The sequence below is a fragment of the Phocoena sinus genome, chromosome 2 (genome assembly GCF_008692025.1).
Source record: "Phocoena sinus isolate mPhoSin1 chromosome 2, mPhoSin1.pri, whole genome shotgun sequence".
Classification (NCBI taxonomy): Eukaryota; Metazoa; Chordata; class Mammalia; order Artiodactyla; family Phocoenidae; genus Phocoena; species Phocoena sinus.
Genome location: NC_045764.1, coordinates 42,632,436 through 42,653,329, shown reverse-complemented (window position 1 = coordinate 42,653,329; position 20,894 = coordinate 42,632,436). Strand labels below are relative to the sequence as shown.

The 20,894-nt window shown below is 41.8% G+C and overlaps 1 protein-coding gene across 3 annotated transcripts in view; it reads right to left on the bottom strand.

Moving 5' to 3' along the window:
* Window positions 1–14,935: 14,935 nt before the first annotated feature.
* The window catches only part of SV2B (synaptic vesicle glycoprotein 2B), an 82,236-nt gene continuing 76,277 nt past the window's right edge, over window positions 14,936–20,894 (bottom strand). For all 3 annotated transcript variants that reach the window (XM_032623500.1, XM_032623501.1, XM_032623502.1), the window contains 2 exons: window positions 18,432–18,591; window positions 14,936–15,119 (listed from right to left, as the gene is read on the bottom strand). In XM_032623500.1, the coding sequence (XP_032479391.1) occupies window positions 14,936–15,119; window positions 18,432–18,591 (344 nt within the window). The remainder of the gene's footprint in view (window positions 15,120–18,431; window positions 18,592–20,894) is intronic.

Sequence of the window (20,894 nt, the reverse complement as noted above, 5' to 3'; positions counted from 1 at the left end):
AATACTGAAATGCTTCCGTACCACTAGGCAGAAAGCCACTATCCTAAATTCCCTGAGTACACACACCGGCGCTCCAGAACCAGAGCCTTCCCCTGCACTCCCCAGGGTTCTCCACCACCCAATAACTAAAGCTTTACTGCTTGGCCAAGCAAAGACCTCCAAGACCCTGATCCAGAGACACGGCTGCAGTGTTAGGTCAGCATTCGAATCAATCCAGTGATGAAACATTCTGAATGTGACACTTAATTGCTCTTCTCCATTCAACTAACATGTTCATTCATCCATCCATTCATCATTTATCGACACCTGCTATGTCCCAGACACCATGTTAATCACAACGTATGGGGGGAAAAGGAAGATTCTATTAGATTGCTGTCCTGTGGAATCCTCTGAACTTAAAAAAGACATCTAATTTGGTTAATATTGTCCTAGTGGCCTGGAAACCTCTGCAGCCAATTACTAATCTACATCCAGGCTTCTTTGGGTGATTACACTATAGTATATGCCAGGTGATGAGGGGCCAGACTTTGCCTCCACCTCTTAATAGCTCTTTATCTTTCTAGATTTCAGGTTCCCCATCTCTAAAGGGAAGAAAACAACACTTAGATCACTAGATTATTGTGAGTATTAAGGGAGATAGTATTTAACACGGCTTGTGTCATAGAGTAAGCTTTCCATATGTGTTTGCTAATATTTGGATCACAAAATATTAACAGTTAAAAATTTATTAGCCAAATCAAATGTTTCTACTACTTTACTACACTAAAGAACAAAAAAGCTTAGGTCGTCAGAGCAATTCTACTTTCCAGAGACAGTGAGATGGAAAAAACACTTAAAGGAAAAGGGAAACTAAAGCATGAAAAATACGAAGAGAAAACAAAACTGACTTTGGTCATTTCACATTCACCGCATCGGTTTAATCATTCTGTAGGTGCATTCACTACATATGGTATTATTTACAGACTTATCCAGACAGCCCTAAATGGACATACAGCAAAGCTTTATCCAGCCAGCTGTCAAGTCATAGTAAACCAGGCAATGAGTCCCTTTGCCCATCATCTGCAGACTTCCCTTTCGTAGCTCATGGTCCATGGGACCGTAGTCCATGGGACCAAGGACTGGTCAGTGTAATTCACGACCGTGAAACAAACTGACTTTTCGTCATCTCCACTTGCAGGTGCTTCCAAAGAAAGAAGGCAGGCTTCTGAAGAAACAGCTCCTTCCTCCACAGGCTGTCTATCAGCACATTTCATCAATTACAATAGTACTGCTTTCTATGTATGTATTAGTATTGCTTTATGCAATAGTACTGCTTTCTATGTATGCCTTTCTATAAATTCCTTCTATACCTATGAAGAATTCTTTACAAATCTTAGAGCACTTCACAGGCCCACAACAGAGACTTGGCAAGATTGTCTTTATTAACTTTGTTCCCAGACACCCATTCAGGAGCAAATGCCATAGTGGACATTACTACGCAACTTCTCACATTTGAAAAGCTAGAAGTGCCCCCATCCAATCAAAGGACTGAGATAGCCATGTTTGTAGCAGTGACTATAAAAAATGTTCAAAACTACCGGTCAAATATTCAAGGAAGACTGTGTGAATGGACTCACATATGGATACTTTTGACCTCCCCCTCCCACAATGGCCCCTTATTAGCCCCCCTCCAGAGGGAATAAAACCTCTTAATCCCCCAGCATTTCTTATTGGAGCCCAGAGGCTTAGTTTGGACTTTCTAAATTTAACCTACTACTTTGGAATTTTTTTAAAAGATTCATAAGCATAAGTCAGATGGAAAGATGGACCAAAAAATCTTGAAGTTCTCTTCCTAACAACTCAACCTGCTTTACATACTTAACCTATCGTGTCAAGAAAAGAGAAGGAATAACAAAAGATATACTCTCTTAGTCTGTTAGGGCTGGGGACCTCTGGGAGTCAGACAGACCAAAAAGTTGGGACCAAGTGGAAATGCACAGATCAGCTGTTTTAATGTTTGCCCTATTCAAAATGCAGCAGAATTGACAAATCTGTGTTTAACTACATAATATTCCACACTTTTAAATTTCAAAATATCTTTTGGGTTTTATCACATAAAGTAAAAATAGCCTGAATCAAAACTGGCTAATTCATGGTGTGTGTATTAAACAATAAAATCATTTTACTATCTATATGTTGTGATGCGTATTTTTTAATGTATATAATAAAACTTGAGCTACCTTTCAAAATCATCAATTTAAATTACTAGACACGCATATGTCTATTCAGGACTACCAATAAAATGCTCTTGTCCTGCCTCCCTTGTTACAGCCTAGGTTCTAACATACATCTCAGCAATGTACCACCTATATTCTGATAGCAAATCTTCAGCCTATCATTTGATATTTCAACTGTAAAATATGTAGAATACAGGTTTCTGAAATTATCCTTATTAAAAATCATTAGTACAAATACTAGCAAATTAGCTATTTGCAATCCAGTCTAAACACTTGCTGAGTTTTCTTGACTCATCCAGACAAACTTCAAATTGGAAAGCAAGGCGTTATTATAAAACACACTTTAAGTAAGTAGAGTTTTGTCACTTCCAAAAATTTTTGAGGTTGGAAAAAATTTGCTGTCTGATTCTTCGGGAGAAACACTTTTATAAATGAGAGTCATTTATAACTTTGCTCATCAATTGCTTACCATTTTTTTCTGAGCTTTTTTTTTTTTTTTGCTGAACGCGGACCTCTCACTGTTGTGGCCTCTCCCATTGCAGAGCACAGGCTCCGGACGCGCAGGCTCAGTGGCCATGGCTCACGGGCCCAGCCGCTCTGCGGCATGTGGGATTTTCCCGGACCGGGGCACGAACCCGTGTCCCCTGCATCAGCAGGCAGACCCTCAACCACTGCGCCACCAGGGAAGCCCTCTGAGCTTTTTTAAAGTAATTCTTTGTGAGATAGTTCAAGGTCTAATTTTCCTGGAAAGCCATTTTTGTTGGCCTTTTGTTCACTCCCTATTGAAGTCACATATGCTGATTTAGAGAAATCTGAATTACAGAGATTATATATTGTAGGTGGGACGTAAACAAGACAGTTGCTTTTGAGTAGTTTGCTCTCCTGGGCAACAGTCACTGAGATTAAACAGATCTCCCTACCCAGTGAAAGGACCAAACGTGGAGACCACATTAACTTGGGGTAGGGGACAGCTCCTGAAAGACCTTTGCTTTCTAGAGGAATACGTATTTATGGCCTCTGAAATTTGAAGACATTTGAAGCCAGCAGGACTCTTTATTCCTCAGCTCATGGCTTGAACCTTCTGGAGGGTGTAGTATGGTCCTCCTCAGCAGATACCCTGTTCTTCCTGTAATTAGCAACTTTTATTTCTCCATTTACCTTTGTGGATAGCTCTTGTCTCTGTTTCAGTTCATCATTAATCTTTTTGGAAATCAAAAATTGTGTCAGTGCTGTCACAAGAGCCATGCATATAAATCTCCCCACCGTGTTTCTGCAAATTAAATAAAATGTGCTTTAAGCTTGCCTCAAACGCAAAGGCTCCGTGTGATTTATTTCCACACTGTTTTTAGGGCTGAGCCGAAGCATGACTCAGCTACCCACAAAAGCCCAAACTTTGAACAGGGGTACAATCACGTAGAGGTGGGGACCTTGGACAGCATGGGACACAAGTAGCCATTCTGTAAATACGTGTTGAATGAGATCTAAGCGGAGGAATTTTTGTACTCCGCCTTTCTCTTTTCAAAGGAAAACATCTTTTCACCCTTTTCAAAACACATTTCCACGCCAAGTTCAAGTTGCCTGTCAGCAGGTCAGATTCACACCTAGCCGTATCTTCATTGACACTCTTTAGTCACTGATGCACTGCCCCTAGTTGATTGTCTCTGAACTTGAGGAAGATGGTGATTGTTTTTCATGGACTGCCCTTTTTTGTGAATTTCTTTCTGATTGGGCAAGTTTGAAATTATCCAGGCAATAGAACTTCTCCAACAAGTCAAACTGGCAGATTGTTGGTGCTGCTCAAAATATGACGCAAGAACTGACATCATCACACCACCCGGGAGCTTGTTAAAAATGCAGATTCTCAGATCCCACCCCAGATGGGATGCAGCCTAGCAGTGTGGGTTTTAACACACCCTCCCAGGTGATTCTGACACATGCTAAGGTTTAAGAAGCATGGTCCACCTCTCCTTTCTCCCTTTCTCCATTAGCACCAAGATCCTTAATTTAGAGGAAGGCTGACAATGCTCCCAGGTAATCCCAGCCTCTGCTGCAACAAAGGGAGGTGGATGATATACATGTGGAAGCAACCAGAAGGGGCAGCCAAGAGAGCAGTTTCAAGGGAGGCTGGCTAAGCTGGGAGGTGCAGCCCCTTTGCCTCTTGCCCTTATTTCTGCTTCCTGATGAACTGTGGATGTAAGGACTGGTGCTCCAACAGCCATCTCAGTCCATGAGGCAGCCTTGACCATGGAAACAGCACTAAAAACTGAGGAGCCAAAAGGCAGGATTCTGTTCCCAATAATCAGATGACAAAGCAGTCACACTGGCCATGGCTTTCTCTCCTCCAGATTCCCTTCATATGAGAGAGAAATAAATCTTAACTTATTATAGACATATTCTAAACCTGCTTGTTTGAATTTTCAGTTATACGTCACCCAACCAAATCCTAACTAAATCCCAAATGTTGAGAGAGTGTTACTCAGCTGCCCCCTAGAAAAGCCAAACGTGGAGGTAGAAATGCCTTTCCAGGACTACTGGGAGCCTCGTCCCACTAACAAATGTCCTGGCTGAATTCCTTGCCCCCATCCCTCTTCCATCTAAAAGGTTCTTGCAAGTCGATTAAGCAAAAACTGATTAAGTTCTATAGAAAATGAGCAAGTGTGCCTTTTCCCTTACCTGGTATATAAAGAGAAGAGATTGGCACATTCCTTGAGGAAAAGAGAAGGTGGACAGGGACTTGACTGGTAAAGAAGAATCCTCTTACAAACAAAAGGTGCATTTTACTGATTGTAAGATCATTGCACTTTGGATTTGTTTTTTTGGAGGGGGGTTTGTTTTTGCCAATTTAATATCCATCTTGCCCACTCGCTGTAAGCAGAACAAAGCAGGAGGCAGGAACTTTTTTCACCTCTGTATCCCCAGAACTGAGTGTGGAGACTGGAACACAATAGGGACTCAGTAAGGATTTGTTTATTTTTGTTTCTTTGTTTTGTTTTTTTTAACATCTTTATTGGAGTATAATTGCTTTACAATGGTGTGTTAGTTTCTGCTTTATAACAAAGTGAATCAGTTATACATATACATATGTTCCCATATCTCTTCCCTCTTGTATCTCCCTCCCTCCCACCCTCCCTATCCCACCCCTCCAGGCGGTCACAAAGCACTGAGCTGATTTCCCTGTGCTATGCGGCTGCTTCCCACTAGCTATCTACCTTACGTTTGGTAGTGTATATATGTCCATGCCACTCTCTCGCTTTGTCACAGCTTACCCTTCCCCCTCCCCATATCCTCAAGTCCATTCTGTAGTAGGTCTGTGTCTTTATTTCCATCTTACCCCTAGGTTCTTCATGACCGTTCTTTTTTTTTTTCTTAGATTCCATATATATGTGTTAGCACACAGTATTTGTTTTTCTCTTTCTGACTTACTTCACTCTGTATGACAGACTCTAGGTACATCCACCTCACTACAAATAAATCAATTTCATTTCTTTTTATGGCTGAGGAATATTCCATTGTATATATGAGCCACATCTTCTTTAACCATTCACCCGTCAATGGACACTTAGATTGCTTCCATGTCCTGGCTACCGTAAATAGAGCTGCAATGAACATTTTGGTACATGACTCTTTTTGAATTATGGTTTTCTCAGGGTATATGCCCAGTAGTGGGATTGCCAGTAGTGGGATCCCAGCACTTATTGAAGAGGCTGTCTTTTCTCCACTGCATATTCTTGCCTCCTTTATCAAAGATAAGGTGACCATATGTGTGTGTTTATCTCTGGGCTTTCTATCCTGTTCCTCTGATCTATATTTCTGTTTTTGTGCCAGTACCATACTGTCTTGATTACTGTAGCTTTGTAGTATAGTCTGAAGTCAGGGAGCATGATTCCTCCAGCTCCACTTCTCGTTCTCAAGATTGCTTTGGCTATTCGGGGTCTTTTGTGTTTCCATACAAATTGTGAAATTTTTTTGTTCTAGTTCTGTGAAAAATGCCAGTGGTAGTTTGATAGGGATAGCATTGAATCTGTAGATTGCTTTGGAGGGCACAGTAATTTTCACAATGTTGATTCTTCCAATCCAAGAACATGGTATATCTCTCCATCGATTTGTATCATCTTTAATTTCTTTCATCAGTGTCTTATAATTTTCTGCATAAAGGTCTTTTGTCTCCTTAGGTAGGTTTATTCCTAGATATTTTATTCTTTTTGCTGCATTGTAAATGGGAAAGTTTTCTTAATTTCACATTCAGATTTTTCATCATTAGTGTATAGGAATGCAAGAGATTTCTGTGCATTAATTTTGTATCCTGCTACTTTACCAAATTCACTGATTAGCTCTAGTAGTTTTCTGGTAGCATGTTTAGGATTCTCCATGTAGAGTATCATGTCATCTGCAAACAGTGACAGCTTTACTTCTTCTTTTCTGATTTGGATTCCCTTTATTTCTTTTTCTTCTCTGATTGCTGTGGCTACAACTTCCAAAATTATGTTGAATAATAGTGGTGAGAGTGGGCAGCCTTGTCTTGTTCCTGATCTTAGTGGAAATGCTTTCAGTTTTTCACCATTGAGGACGATGTTGGCTGTGGGTTTGTTATATATGGCCTCTATTATGTTGAGGAAAGTTCCCTCTATGCCTACTTTCTGGAGGGTTTTTATTATAAGTGGGTGTTGAATTTTGTCAAAAGCTTTCTCTGCATCTATTGAGATGATCATATGGTTTTTCTCCTTCAATTTGTTAATATGGTGTATCACATTGATTGATTTGCATATATTGAAGAATCCTTGCATTCCTGGAATAAACCCCACTTGATCATGGTGTATGATCCTTTTAATGTGCTGTTGGATTCTGTTTGCTAGTATTTTGTTGAGGATTTTTGCATCTATGTTCATCAGTGATATTGGCCTGTAGTTTTCTTTCTTTGTGACATCTTTTTCTGGTTTTGGTATCAGGGTGATGGTGGCCTCACAAAATGAGTTTGGGAGTGTTCCTCCCTCTGCTATATTCTGGAAGAGTTTGAGAAGGATAGGTGTTAGCTTTTCTCTAAATATTTGATAGAATTCGCCTGTGAAGCCATCTGGTCCTGGGCTTTCATTTTTTGGAAGATTTTTAATCACAGTTTCAATTTCAGTGCTTGTGATTGGTCTGTTCATATTTTCTATTTCTTCCTGGTTCAGTCTCAGCAGGTTGTTCATTTCTAAGAATTTGTCCATTTCTTCCAAGGTTGTCCATTTTATTGGCATAGAGTTGCTAGCAGTAATCTCTCAGGATCCTTTGTATTTCTGCAGTGTCAATTGTTACTTCTCCTTTTTCATTTCTAATTCTATTGATTTGAGTGTTCTCCCTTTTTTTCTTGATGAGTCTGGCTAATGGTTTATCAATTTTGTTTATCTTCTCAAAGAACCAGCTTTTAGGTTTATTGATCTTTGTTATCATTTCCTTCATTCCTTTTTCATTTATTTCTGATCCGATCTTTATGATTTCTTTCCCTCTTCTAACTTTGGGTTTTTTTTGGTTCTTCTTTCTCTAATTGTTTTAGGTGCTAGGTTAGGTTGTTTATTTGAGATATTTCCTATTTCTTAAGGTAGGAATGTATTGCTATAAACTTCCCTCTTAGTACTGCTTTTGCTGCATCCCATAGGTTTTGGGTCGTCGTGTCTCCATTGTCATTTGTTTCTAGGTATTTCTTGATTTCCTCTTTGATTTCTTCAGTGATCTCTTGGTTATTAAGTAATATATTGTTTAGCCTCCAAGTGTTTGTATTTTTTACAGATATTTTTCTGTAATTGATATCTAGTCCCATAGCCTTGTGGTTGGAAATGATACTTGATACAATTTCAATTTTCTTAAATTTACCAGGCTTCATTTGTGACCCAAGATATGATCTATCCTGGAGAATTTTTTCCATGAGCACTTGAGAAAAATGTGTATTCTGTTGTTTTTGGATGGAATGTCCTATAAATATCAATTAAGCCCATCTTGTTTAATGTATCATTTAAAGCTTGTGTTTCCTTATTTATTTTTATTTTGGATGATCTGTCCATTGGTGAAAGTGGGTTGTTAAAGTCCCCTACTATGATTGTGTTACTGTTGATTTCCCCTTTTATGGTGGTTAGCATTGGCCTTATGTATTGAGGTGCTCCTATGTTGGGTGCATAAATATTTACAGTTGTTATATCTTTTTCTTGGATCGATCCCTTGATCATTATGTAGTGTCCTTCTTTGTCTCTTGTAATAGTCTTTACTTTAAAGTCTATCTTGTCTGATCTGAGAATTGCTACTCCAGCTTTCTTTTGATTTCCCTTTGCATGGAATATCTTTTTCCATCCCCTCACTTTCAGTCTGTATGTGTCCCTAGGTCTGAAATGGGTCTCTTGTAGACAGCGTATATATGGGTCTTCTTTTGGTACCCATTCAGCCAGTCTGTGTCTTTTAGTGGGAGTATTTAATCCATTTTCATTTAAGGTAATTATCGATATGTATGTTCCTATTACCATTTTCTTAATTGTTTTGGGTTTGTTATTGTAGGTCTTTTCCTTCTCTTGTGTTTCTTGCCTAGAGAAGTTCCTTCAGCATTTGTTGTAAAGCTGGTTTGGTGGTGCTGAACTCTCTCAGCTTTTGCTTGTCTGTAAAGGTTTTAATTTCTCCATAAAATCTGAGTGAGATCTTTGCTGGGTAGAGTAATCTTGGTTGTAGGTTTTTCTCCTTCATCACTTTAATTATGTCCTGCTACTCCCTTCTGGCTTGCAGAGTTTCTGCTGAAAGATCAGCTGTTAACCTTATGGGGCTTCCCTTGTGTGTTATTTGTTGTTTTTTGCTTGCTGCTTTTAATATGTTTTCTTTGTATTTAATTTTTGATAGTTTGATTACTATGTGTCTTGGCGTGTTTCTCCTTGGATTTATCCTGTATGGGACTCTCTGTGCTTCCTGGACTTGATTAACTATTTCCTTTCCCATATTAAGGAAGTTTTCAACTATAATCTCTTCAAATATTTTCTTAGTCCCTTTTTTTTTCTCTTCTTCTTCTGGGACCCCTATAATTCAAATGTTGGTGTGTTTAATGTTGTCCCAGAGGTCTCTGAGACTGTCCTGAATTCTTTTCATTCTTTTTTCTTTATTCTGCTCTGCAGTAGTTATTTCCACTATTTTATCTTCCAGGTCACTTATCTGTTCTTCTGCCTCAGTTATTCTGCTATTGACCCCTTCTAGAGTATTTTTAATTTCATTTATTGTGTTGTTCATTGTTGCTTGTTTCCTCTTTAGTTCTTCTAGGTCCTTGTAAATGTTTCTTGCATTTTCTGTATTCTGTGTCCAAGATTTGGGATCATCTTTACTATCATTATTCTGAATTCTTTTTCAGGTAGACTGCCTATTTCCTTTCATTTGTTAGGTCTGGTGGGTTTTTACCTTGCTCCTTCATCTGCTGTGTGTTTTTCTGTCTTCTCATTTTGCTTATCTTAGTGTGTTTGGGGTCTCCTTTTTGCAGGCTGCAGGTTTGTAGTTCCTGTTGTTTTTGATGTCTGTTCCCAGTGGCTAAAGTTGGTTCAGTGGGTTGTGTAGGCTTCCTGATGGAGGGTACTAGTGCCTATGTTCTAGTGGATGAGGCTGGATCTTGTCTTTCTGGTGGGCAGGTCCACGTCTGATGGTGTGTTTTGAGGTCTGTGGCCTTATGATTTTAGGCAGCCTCTCTGCTAATGGGTGGGCTTGTGTTCCTGTCTTGCTAGTTGTTTGGCATAGCGTGTCCAGCACTGTAGCTTGCTGGTCGTTGAGTGAAGCTGGGTCTTGGTGTTGAGATGGAGATCTCTGGGAGATTTCTGCCATTTGATATTACATGGAGCTCGGAGGTCTCTTGTGGACCAGTGTCCTGAAGTTGGCTCTCCCACTTCAGACACACAGTCCTGACTCCTGGCTGGGACACCAAGAGACTGTCCTTCACAAGGCTCAGAATAAAAGGGAGAAAAGGTAGAAAGAAAGAAAAATGATAAAATAAAATAAAGTAAGATAAAATAAAATAAAAAATTATTAAGCAACAAATTTTTTTAAAAAGTTAAAAAAAAAAAAAAAAAAACCGAACGGACAGAACCCTAGGACAAATGGTGAAAGCAAAGCTATACAGACAAAATCTCACACACAAGCATATACATACACACTCACAAAAAGAGGAAAAGGGGAAAAAGTAATATATCTTGCTCCCAAAGTCCACCTCCTCAATTTGGGATGATTCGTTGTCTCTTCAGGTATTCCACAGATGCAGGGTACATCAAGTTGATTGTGGAGGTTTAATCCGCTGCTCCTGAGGCTGCTGGGAGAGATTTCCCTTTCTCTTCTGTGCTCGCACAGCTCCCAGGGTTCAGCTTTGGATTTGGACCCGCCCCTGCGTGTAGGCTGCCGGAGGGTGTTTGTTCTTCACTCAGACAGGACGAGGTTAAAGGAGCAGCTGATTTGGGGGCTCTGGCTCAATCAGGCCGCGAGGAGGGAGGGGTGCGGATGCGGGGCGAGCCTGCGGCGGCAGAGGCCGGCATGACGTTGCACCATCCTGAGGCGCGCCTTGCGTTCTCCCGGGGAAGTTGTCCCTGGATCCCAGGACCCTGGCAGTGGCAGGTTGCACAGGCTCCCCGGAAAGGGGGGGGAGGTGTGTGTGGATAGTAACCTGTGCTCGCACACAGGCTTCTTGGTGGGGGCAGCAGCGGCCTTAGCGTCTCTTACCCGTCTCTGGGGTCTGCGCTTTTAGCTGCGGCTCACACCAGTCTCTGGAGCTTGTTTAAGCAGCGCTCTTAATCCCCTCTCCTCGCGCACCAGGAAACAAAGAGGGAAGAAAAAGTCTCTTGCCTCTTCTGCAGTTCCAGACCTTTTCCCGGACTCCCTCCCGGCTAGCCTTGGTGCACTACTCCCCTGCAGGCTCTGTTCGAGCCGCCAACCCCAGTCCTCTCCCTGTGCCCTGCCCGAAGCGCGAGACTCACCTCTCAGCCCCGCCCGCCCTGGCAGGTGAGCAGACAAGCCTCTCGGGCTGGTGAGTGCCGGTCAGCACCGATCCTCTGTGCGGGAATCTCTCCGCTTTGCCCTCCGCACCCCTGTTGCTGTGCTCTCCTCGGCGGTTCCGAAACCGCTTCTCCCCTCCGCCACCCGCTGTCTCCGCCCGCAAAGGGGCTTCCTAGTGTGTGGAAACTTTCCTCCTTCACGGCTCCCTCCCACTGGTGCAGGTCCCGTCCCTATTCTTTTGTCTCTGTTTATTCTCTTTTCTTTTGCCCTACCCAGGTACGTGGGGAGTTTCTTGCCTTTTGGGAGGTCTGAGGTCTTCTGCCAGTGTTCAGTAGGTGTTCTGTAGGAGTTGTTCCACGTGTAGATGTATTTTTGGTGTATCTGTGGGGAGGAAGGTGATCTCTGCGTCTTACTCTTCCACCATCTTCCTCCCATCAGGGTTTGTTGAATAAACAAATGAATGGCTGACTGAATGGATGCATACATACTAATCCTTTCGTGTTTATACTGGACCTTCAACTTACTCTATGTAACCCAATCATGTGAGCTTTCAATGAATGGTCACAGGTAAGTGTTGGTCACATTTTCCCTTTCCTCAAAGACTATGGGAGACCTTGTAGTAACATATCAGTGACTGAAAGATTAGTCCAGAACTAGACGGACAGCATCATCGTAGGACTTGTAACCCACTCTAAGAACTACATGTCACCTTGGTCACATCATTTAACCGCTCAAGGTCCCCCTATGCAAAATAAGGAAGATGAAGGAAATGATTGTCAACATTCCTCCCAGCTGATCCAATCAATCTAAGAATCCAGAATAGACTGTAGCATCTGGAAATAATCTCTAGTCTCAGTTCTTTAAGGTTTGCTTACAATTATTTTTATTATTATTTTTAATGAACTAATACAAGGTGCCAGGGAACCCTGGGAATGGGGTTATTTATTACATGACCTCTGGGTTGTGTGCTATAAACGTCACAAATAGGCACACCCCTTTCACTATTTATTTCCAGTAAAACAAAAGATCAAAAAATCAGCATCAAGGGATGACACAATACAGCTGAGACCATTAAAAGTAACTACTCCCAAACTGGGCATCATAAAATACATCATGAACTGCAAACAGATTTACTCAATGAGGGAGAGCCTCATCCCTTTAATTCTCCACGGATGCCATAGGGAATTTCTCAGGGTAGAACATGAAATGAAAAAGAAGCGCCTGCCCAGGAATGCTGTACATTATCCCCCAATGACCTGCCACAGAGACTATTTTTAAAGAAGCATTTATCTCAGCAAGAGTGACAGCACTTAAGAAGTGGCCAGGTCCCACTACCAGACAATCCTTTGTGGGAAGAGGCTGCGAGCACGGCTGTACCTTTACAAAGGCCTGAATGATTGATGGGATGCGAATTGCCCTTGATTGGTTAGGTTGTTGGTATAAAGGAGCCATAAAGATAATGCAGAAGTTAGAACTTAGGAATCAAATGGAGTTTACCCCATATCGTTGCAGCCATTCCAATGCTCAAAAATTAATCAGGTTTTAGATTTGCAAGATCCATCATAACTAGAAATGCAGACCCTCACTGCCTTGTAAACTTCTTAAGCAGTAATGGCTCATCGAATTGTATTATCCCATTGAAGAATAATGTTATAAGGGATGTGGTAATCCCAGTTTACACAATTCTGTTTTATGAACCTAGCCAGTGTATTTTGTATCACAAGCAAGTATATTACAGCTATATTACATTGGCTCTCTCATTACTGATGTAGCACTGATGTTAGGTAACTCCTGTAAAACACTGAGAGAAACACTAACACACAATGGTATATTTATATATTTGGGGGAATCAGGATGTCAAATCAGAGTTGATATGTCTTCCTTCCCTGCACAGAAAAAAAAAAAAAAAAAGGCCAGTAAAGAGGTGGGCAACATGAGAAGCAGAGAAAACCTTTTAACCATTAAAATTGATCTCAAATCCTGGGTAGAAATATGTTATAGAATATACTCTTTCCTCCTGTCTACCTTCTTCTACTCCAGAGAATAACCAAAAGATGGCCTGAAGTTATCACAGGACTTGGTGTTTCTCCAAAACAGAAAATACACTCAATGCAGCCATCATTTTCTTTAAATTTTTGAGGTTTCTGGTAGAGAAAGTGTGGCACTTTACAGAATTGAGAGGATCGCAAATCAATTCAAAGAACTAGTTCTTGGTGACTGGTGTTCACCTGGCCTCAGCAAGTTCACCTCTGGTGGCAGGGGTTTTACAGCTCACTGTCCCTTCCATGCAGGACAGTTCTGATGGATGAAACATTGTTCTTTTTCTATGGAGTCAAGACTTCAGTCTATTACTGACCTTTGCCAAACAGTTTGTCCTGGGTTCCTCACCCCACCCCCACCCCTACCCCCATTCATGTTTCAAACTGGATCTGAGGAAAGTGTTCTCTTGGAACACTGAAGGTAAACATATGTGACATCCACTACACTCCCTAACTCCCATGCCAACGACTGCTTCAAAAACCCTGAACCGAGACATATCAGGTAGATTTTTCATTGGACCTGACCATTATAACAAATACGGGTTGTGTTTTACTGCTAAATTTACACTTTGAAGATCTGTGGCTACACTTCCCCATCCCTCCCTCAATCCCCCACGTGGTCCACCGTGTTTTATTCTCGCCTACAAAGAGGGTGCCAGAGGTCACGGAAGACTTCCCGTGTTTCTTCTGGGTGAGCAGCAACGTCAAATGCCAGGATGGAAGATGGTGAGCTTGCGTTTCACCAGTGATCTGTGTAAGAAAGGAAAGTAACTCCTCCCCCCACATGAAGAAAAGCGCCTGGATGAAAGGAACTGTACAACGTGAGTTTGCTAAGTGCATCCTCTCGACACCAAGTTAAACGGCTGTAAGAAGTTGTGCTTGCACTTCATTCCATCAGCCCCAATTTTCTGGAAACTCAAACACCATGTCCTCTCAAAATATGGCTAAATGCTGGCAAATATGTGCAGATATCATTTCTGCAAATGAAACCCAAAGACAGTTATGTACAAAGTTAGTTTACAGAAAGCTATCTCATTAAGTTTCTTTGACGAGATCAAAATAGGAATAAATGTTATCCTTAAGCTCACCACCTAATCATCATGGAAAACTTAGGACCCTTCGAGGGGGTAAAGTAGATTTCTACAGATATTGCTCACATATTTGGTTTTCTATATCAGAGTATCTTCAATGCTATTGTGCCAATTTTCAAATGGAAACTATGATAAGTAATACTTTAAATGCAAAAATATATGTATCCTGTACTTCAGTATTCATAGGATGACTCAACTTTCCTGCCAAGTCAATTTGTCAGGTCCTCGGGCTCCGAGGAACTTTATGGAGGACATTGAGTGTTTCTCAAATTCATTTTGAAATGAATGAAAAAAGTCCTTGCACCTCACTTGTGGAAATACCCCTTACTTAGTTTGGAGGGAGTGATCCCTCCTCCCTCACCCTGGGCTGGGGACGCCATTAGCCAAGCACACAGTTCTGGGACTCTAAGGGAGGACAGCTCAGGACACCCTCAAATCAGTCACCTGAGTTACAAACATATAGACAGCTGAAATGGGTGCTAGACTAGGGGTCACAAATTCAACTTCTCTTCCTGTGCTATCCAGGTGTCCTCTGGACAGTGATGGACAGGAAGTGTCGGTGCAGTTGAGGTTCCTGGATGAGGTTCTTCCAACATTTCCTTTCCCCGTAGGTTGTTCACATCAGGACCTGTTCTCGAGTCTCTGGCAGTCGTAGAGCAATCAGGCCACCCCCAACGAGAGAAGTAGCAGCCAGAAGGATGGGGACCACTTTGGTGATCCCAACAAAAGAAGCAAAGATGGTGTTTCCCAAGATGGCACCAAATTTGCATAATCCATTGAGGATGCCAAAGGCTGTTGCCCTGTAAAAGAAGAAGAAAGTAAATCATTCTGGGAGATGCAAACTAGACCTCCTTAGATATGTGGGACTGGGTTCTTTCTTTCTCTTATTAAAGAAGTATGGTGAAGGTGTGGGAGGGAATTTTTCTTCCTAAATGTAAAAGTAACACATTCTTATTTTAGAAATGTGGAAGTACAGAATAACATAAAGATGCAGGAATATATAACTTCACCACTGAAAGTAATCACCATTATTAACATTTTGGAGTATCTCCTTCCCCAACTTGAAAGAATGAAGAAGGATGAAGCAGAAAGTGTAAGTGTTCCCTATTAATAACACTTCGACCCTCTTGTGGCAGAGACTGCTAGTTCTCCCTAAATAGCATTTCTCCAAACGTAAGACTACATTTCCCAGATTCCCTTGTTTCTGAGTCTGGCCATGTGACTAAGTTTAGGCCAACGGGATGTAAGTACTCCCAGCAGCTCCTGAGAAACTCCCTTAAGAGATGTCAAGAGTGGTCCTTTTGCTCTCTTCTTTTATCCTTTTTCCTCCCATCCTGCTTCTTGGAATATAAATGGTCTCATCTTGGACCATAGCTGAGGTCATGAAAGAGGAAGAAGAAGATAAAAAGAGTCTTTAGTGCCTATCTTCCTAAGTGTGCAGTTATTTGGGATCTGTGTCACCCATGGCAGAAGCTAATCTTAATTGTTATTAATCACACTTCCCAGTGATAACTACTGTTAACCATCAATCCTTTTCTGACTCCATCTATATACAGAGACAATATTCCCAGCACTAGTCCTCCTCAGATTAAGCAAAATATCTCTATTTCACACCACTAGTTTATGAAGAATATGGCTATATTTTTGTACTTTAAATTCTTTTTACATTTTTTCTGTAACTATACTACACTATACCTTTATCCATTTTCACCAGCCCCAATCCCAATCCTTTTGTTTTCTGAATTTTCTTAGATATTTTCACATGTGTATTTTTCCAAATAAACTTTAGACTCATTTTTTCAAGTTCCCAGAGTGTGGAAAAATCTCATGGAGTTTTGAATAGACTCTTTAAAAACTAGAGAATACTTGACATTTTTGTAAGATTAAACTTTCGAAGAGTTCAGTAAGATATATCTTGACATATAGTTGAGTCTTCTTTTATATCTCTCAGTAAAGCTTTATGGTTTTCTTCACATAAGTGTTTCACCTTTCTCATCAAATTGATTCCTATATATTTTATGATTTCTTCTATTATTAGATGGATTTCAATTTTAATTTTTTGATATATTTTAAAATCTATAAATTATTAAATTAGTTTTATTATTGACCACTTTACCAAATTATTTTATTGTTTCTGGTAGTCGCTTTAATTCTCTTAGGTTTCCTGGGTTTAAAATCACATACCATTGAACTAATGATAACTTTTCCTCCTCTTATTTCTTGTAAAACTTAGAAGTTCTTTGATTCACAGAAAAGGCTCCAAATTCACTATTCTGTGCTTTTCCATAGCTACCTCTATCCCAATACCTCTGTCATCAATCTTGGGAATATCATTAAGATTTGATGCAGAATTGCATTTACCTGCCTTCCACACCACTTCACATTCCTTTCTGGCCAAAGAGCCACTTATCTGCTGTCCTGAAAATTCCTCCTTCAAGAGGAGAAATAACTTTTAAGCAATGGCCTTGACCCTATGCCTTTAAACCAGGCCTCTTCCCATAGGGCATGCACAAAATAAAAGGAAACCCTGGGCATCCCTGCCCCATTCTCCACAAATGCCCTAGACCATCATGCCTCATACCCACCTTTATTTCTGCCCCACCCTTTGTTTGTCTAGTTCTGCACCTTTTCACTTCATTTCCCATTGGCAGGCCTGTTCTCACCTCCCTTTGGATTGCACGATACATATGGTTTAGTCCTAGTTCTTCTCTCTGGGACAAGGTTTGCCCTTATCCTTTGCATCTTGCCATCCACCCCACCCTACCAAGCCTTAGCCTTCCCACTCCCGGCCTATGCCAGCCCCCAGGCAGGAGAAACACAACAATCTAAAAGACATTTGGTCCATGGAACACCAAGAAGACCAAGTTGTGGCCATCATCAAAAAATCTACAAACAATAGCTGCTGGAGAGGGTGTGGAGAAAAGGGAACCCTCTTGCACTGTTGGTGGGAATGTAAATTGGTTCAGCCACTATGGAGAACAGTATGGAGGTTGCTTAAAAAACTAAAAACAGAACTACCATACGACCCAGCAATCCCACTACTGGGCATATACCCTGAGAAAACCAAAATTCAAAAAGAGTCATGTACCAAAATGTTAATTGCAGCTCTATTTACAATAGCCGGGACATGGAAGCAACCTAAGTGTCCATCATCGGATGAAAGGATAAAGAAGATGTGGCACATATATACAATGGAATATTCCTCAGCCATAAAAAGAAACGAAATTGAGTTATTTGTAGTGAGGTGGATGGACCTAGAGTCTGTCATACAGAGTGAAGTAAGTCAGAAAGAGAAAAACAAATACCGTATGCTAACACATATATATGGAATCTAAAAAAAAAAAAAAAGGTTCTGATGCACCTAGGGGCAAGACAGGAATAAAGACACAGATGTAGAGAATGGACTTGAGGACACGGGGAGGGGGAAGGGTAAGCTGGGATGAAGTGAGAGAGTGGCATGGACATATATACACTACCAAGTGTTATATAGATGGCTAGTGGTAAGCAGCCGCATAGCACAGGGAGATCAGCTCGGTGCTTTGCGACCACCTAGAGGGGTGGGATAAGGAGGATGGGAGGGCGATGCAAGAGGGAGGGGATATGGGAACATATGTATATGTATAACTGATTCACTTTGTTATAAAGCAGAAACTAATACACCATTGTAAAGCAATTATACTCCAACAAAGATGTTAAAAAAAACAAAACAAAAAACACCCTAAATGCAATGTGGTATATTGGGTTGGATCCTGAAACAGAAAAAAAAGGACATTAGTGGAAGAACTGGTGAAAACCAAATAAAGTCAGAGTCTAATAATGTACCAATGTTAATCTCTTAGTTCTGACAAATGTACCATAGTTATGTAAGATGCTAATATTAGGGGAAGCTAGGTGAAGTGTATGCAGAAACGTTCTGTACTGTCTTTTGGACCTTTCTGTAAACTTAAAATTATTCCAAAATAAAATGTTTAGCTAAAAAAATGGAAAAAAAAAAAAAAAAGAAGAAGAAGAAGCCCAAGATGGCCATGGTGGAGGATCTTGGGGCAGATGGACTTCTTTCTGGCCAAAGAAGTCCAAGAAAGTCCCAGAGGGAAGCCCAGAGAGGAACTGACCTCTGGTTGGTGGGATACAGCTCCACCGTGATCACATCCAGAGCATTCCAGGCAGCAATGCTTGTCCCACAGAACAGGCACTGCCAGCCAATCATCGCCGACTCACTGTTGCCAAAAAATAGGAAGAAGCAGCAGACAGCCGAGATGAGCATGGAGCCACCTGCAGAGGGAGATCAGGGCAGAAAGAAACATGAAGCCCGTGGCAGACAACACCTGAAAAAACAGATTCATCTCTACACAAAGAAAGATGTGGACCCCGTACATGGTACCCCAGCCACGGGATTAGAGACTTCTATGTGGGTCATATCACCAGAATTAGCCTCCAGGAAGGATTTCGAAAACCTCACCCTATGGTGCTGTCCAGCCCAGAATAACTGAGAACAAGGCAGAGGGTGTGGGTATTAGTAGAGAATTTATTATGCTCCAGACATTGTTCTGAGGTGCCCGAGATACATCAGTATCAAAAGACTCTACTCTCATGGAGCTCACGTTCCACTGAGAACACAGCTGCAAACGGGCAACAGAAGAACACCTGATCAAGGGCCATGCTGCTTATTTTCATGTATGCCCATCTCCACCCCAGATATCTGAGCTGCCCTTCTCAGCTCTGCTCTGTGCCCCGGGAAGCTAACCCCCATGGACTGCATACCTGGGGGTTCCTTGTCAGTTGTGAGGAGAAAGGGCTTGGCATACTTCTTCCTAATTCCCATCCTGCTTTATAAGCCCTTTATTGGCAAAGGCTGCTTCCCCCCAGGACGACAGTTCCTCCCGGACACCGCCTGCTCCTTGGTTCCAGCTCTCCCTGGGCTCGGTTACTGCTGTTTTCTCCCTTTGTCCCTGCAGCCCTGGAGGTAGAGCCTGCTGCCCACTTTTGCTAGTATCCGGGTGTCTCATCTGCCTCATTTGTTCCCATAACCCTGCCCACACCTCTAAAACCTGCCCCATCACACAGTCTCTTCCCTAGAACTCTCGGGTAAATTCCTTTTCCCACCAGGACCCTGGGTGATACAGCTAATGATAAGAGATCCCACTGAAAGAAGGCTATGTCAAATCCTACTGAAATCCAATACGTCCAGCCCAGAAGAGCTTGGGAAGCCTGGAGTGAGTGCAGGGCACAGAACAAGAGGATGTCTGGAAATGCAGTGGGACTAGTTAGCAGAAAAGAAGGAAGGAAGCAGGTCCCAAACAACCAGCTAGAAAACAGGGCAAGAGTCCCACCCAGGCATCAGAACCCTGGAGGAGGGAGGTCTTCAGGTTGCCAAGAAACCAGAAGGCTGGTCTGGCCTCACCCACAAGTGCCTCCTGTGGGGCCTCCACCTGGAATCTCACCCTCAGACCTGGACCTGCCGAGACTGGTGCCAAACCCTGCTGAAGAGCTGGGGAATGGTAACTGTCTGCTTTATGTCTATTGATTCTGAGAAGGGCTAGGGCTGTGACTGGGTAGCCTGGTAGCCTCTTTCCAACAGCAAGAAGAGAGCTAGAATGGGAGGAGACTGGCATCTAGTGGACCACAAGTGCCCTGAGAACTGTATCATCGACATGCATGCATCCCTCAAAGTGGCCAGCCATGGGGCTTGGCGTACAATGTTTGTTGAATACAAAATATTATCATCAAATAAATTCAGTGATAGGGAACTGACCCCTCAACTATGTTAGGTCTTCCCACTATAGGTCCCTCTGGTGCCCAGTTCTTCCACTCTCATCATTAGTTCTTATTCCCCTTGTGATGGAGAGGCCTGAGGTCAAATCCCAGCTCCCCCTGTGTGACCTTGAGTGAGGTCACAACCTCCCTGGGCTGTCTCACTTTCCCCATCACAGGGCTATGGTGAGGGTTAAATATGCTGATATTTACAAAACGCTTGGAAAAAAACCTGACCTATAATAAGCACTTCCTAAGTGTTAGTTAAATGAAATTTCTAGTTTACATCTGTCTCTCCCATTAGATCATTTTTCCCTTAAGCACAAGGGTGCTGTCTGTGTCAATTATTGCTGTATTCCCATTGCCAACCATACAGCCTGGCGGAGAATTATGCTGCATAAATTAATGTTTATTGAATGAAGAAATGAAGAGTAGCAGGCTCATCGGCAAAACTGTCTTCTCTGCTGTTAACAAGGCACGACTTCTGCCCAGGAAAGGGCACAGCAGCAGAGAAAGCAGGATAAATGATTCTCCAGCAGACTCGATAGGGGATTTGTCTAAGGGTCAGGGGAGAGGCAGTTTCAAAACAGTTCACCCACATCCCATCGTGACCTTTATTGAGCACCTAGTATTTACTGGGCCCTGAGAATATCACAGCGGATGCACTGTGTGCCAGACCTTTTACTAAAGATACAAAGGGGGCGCTGTCCGAGCTTTAAACCATCTGGCTCGGAAACAAAATACAGGCATTAATAAAAAAGCAAGATATAAAGAACAATAAATAGTAGTTCCAGATATCCAGTTTGGGGGGTATGGCTCTATTT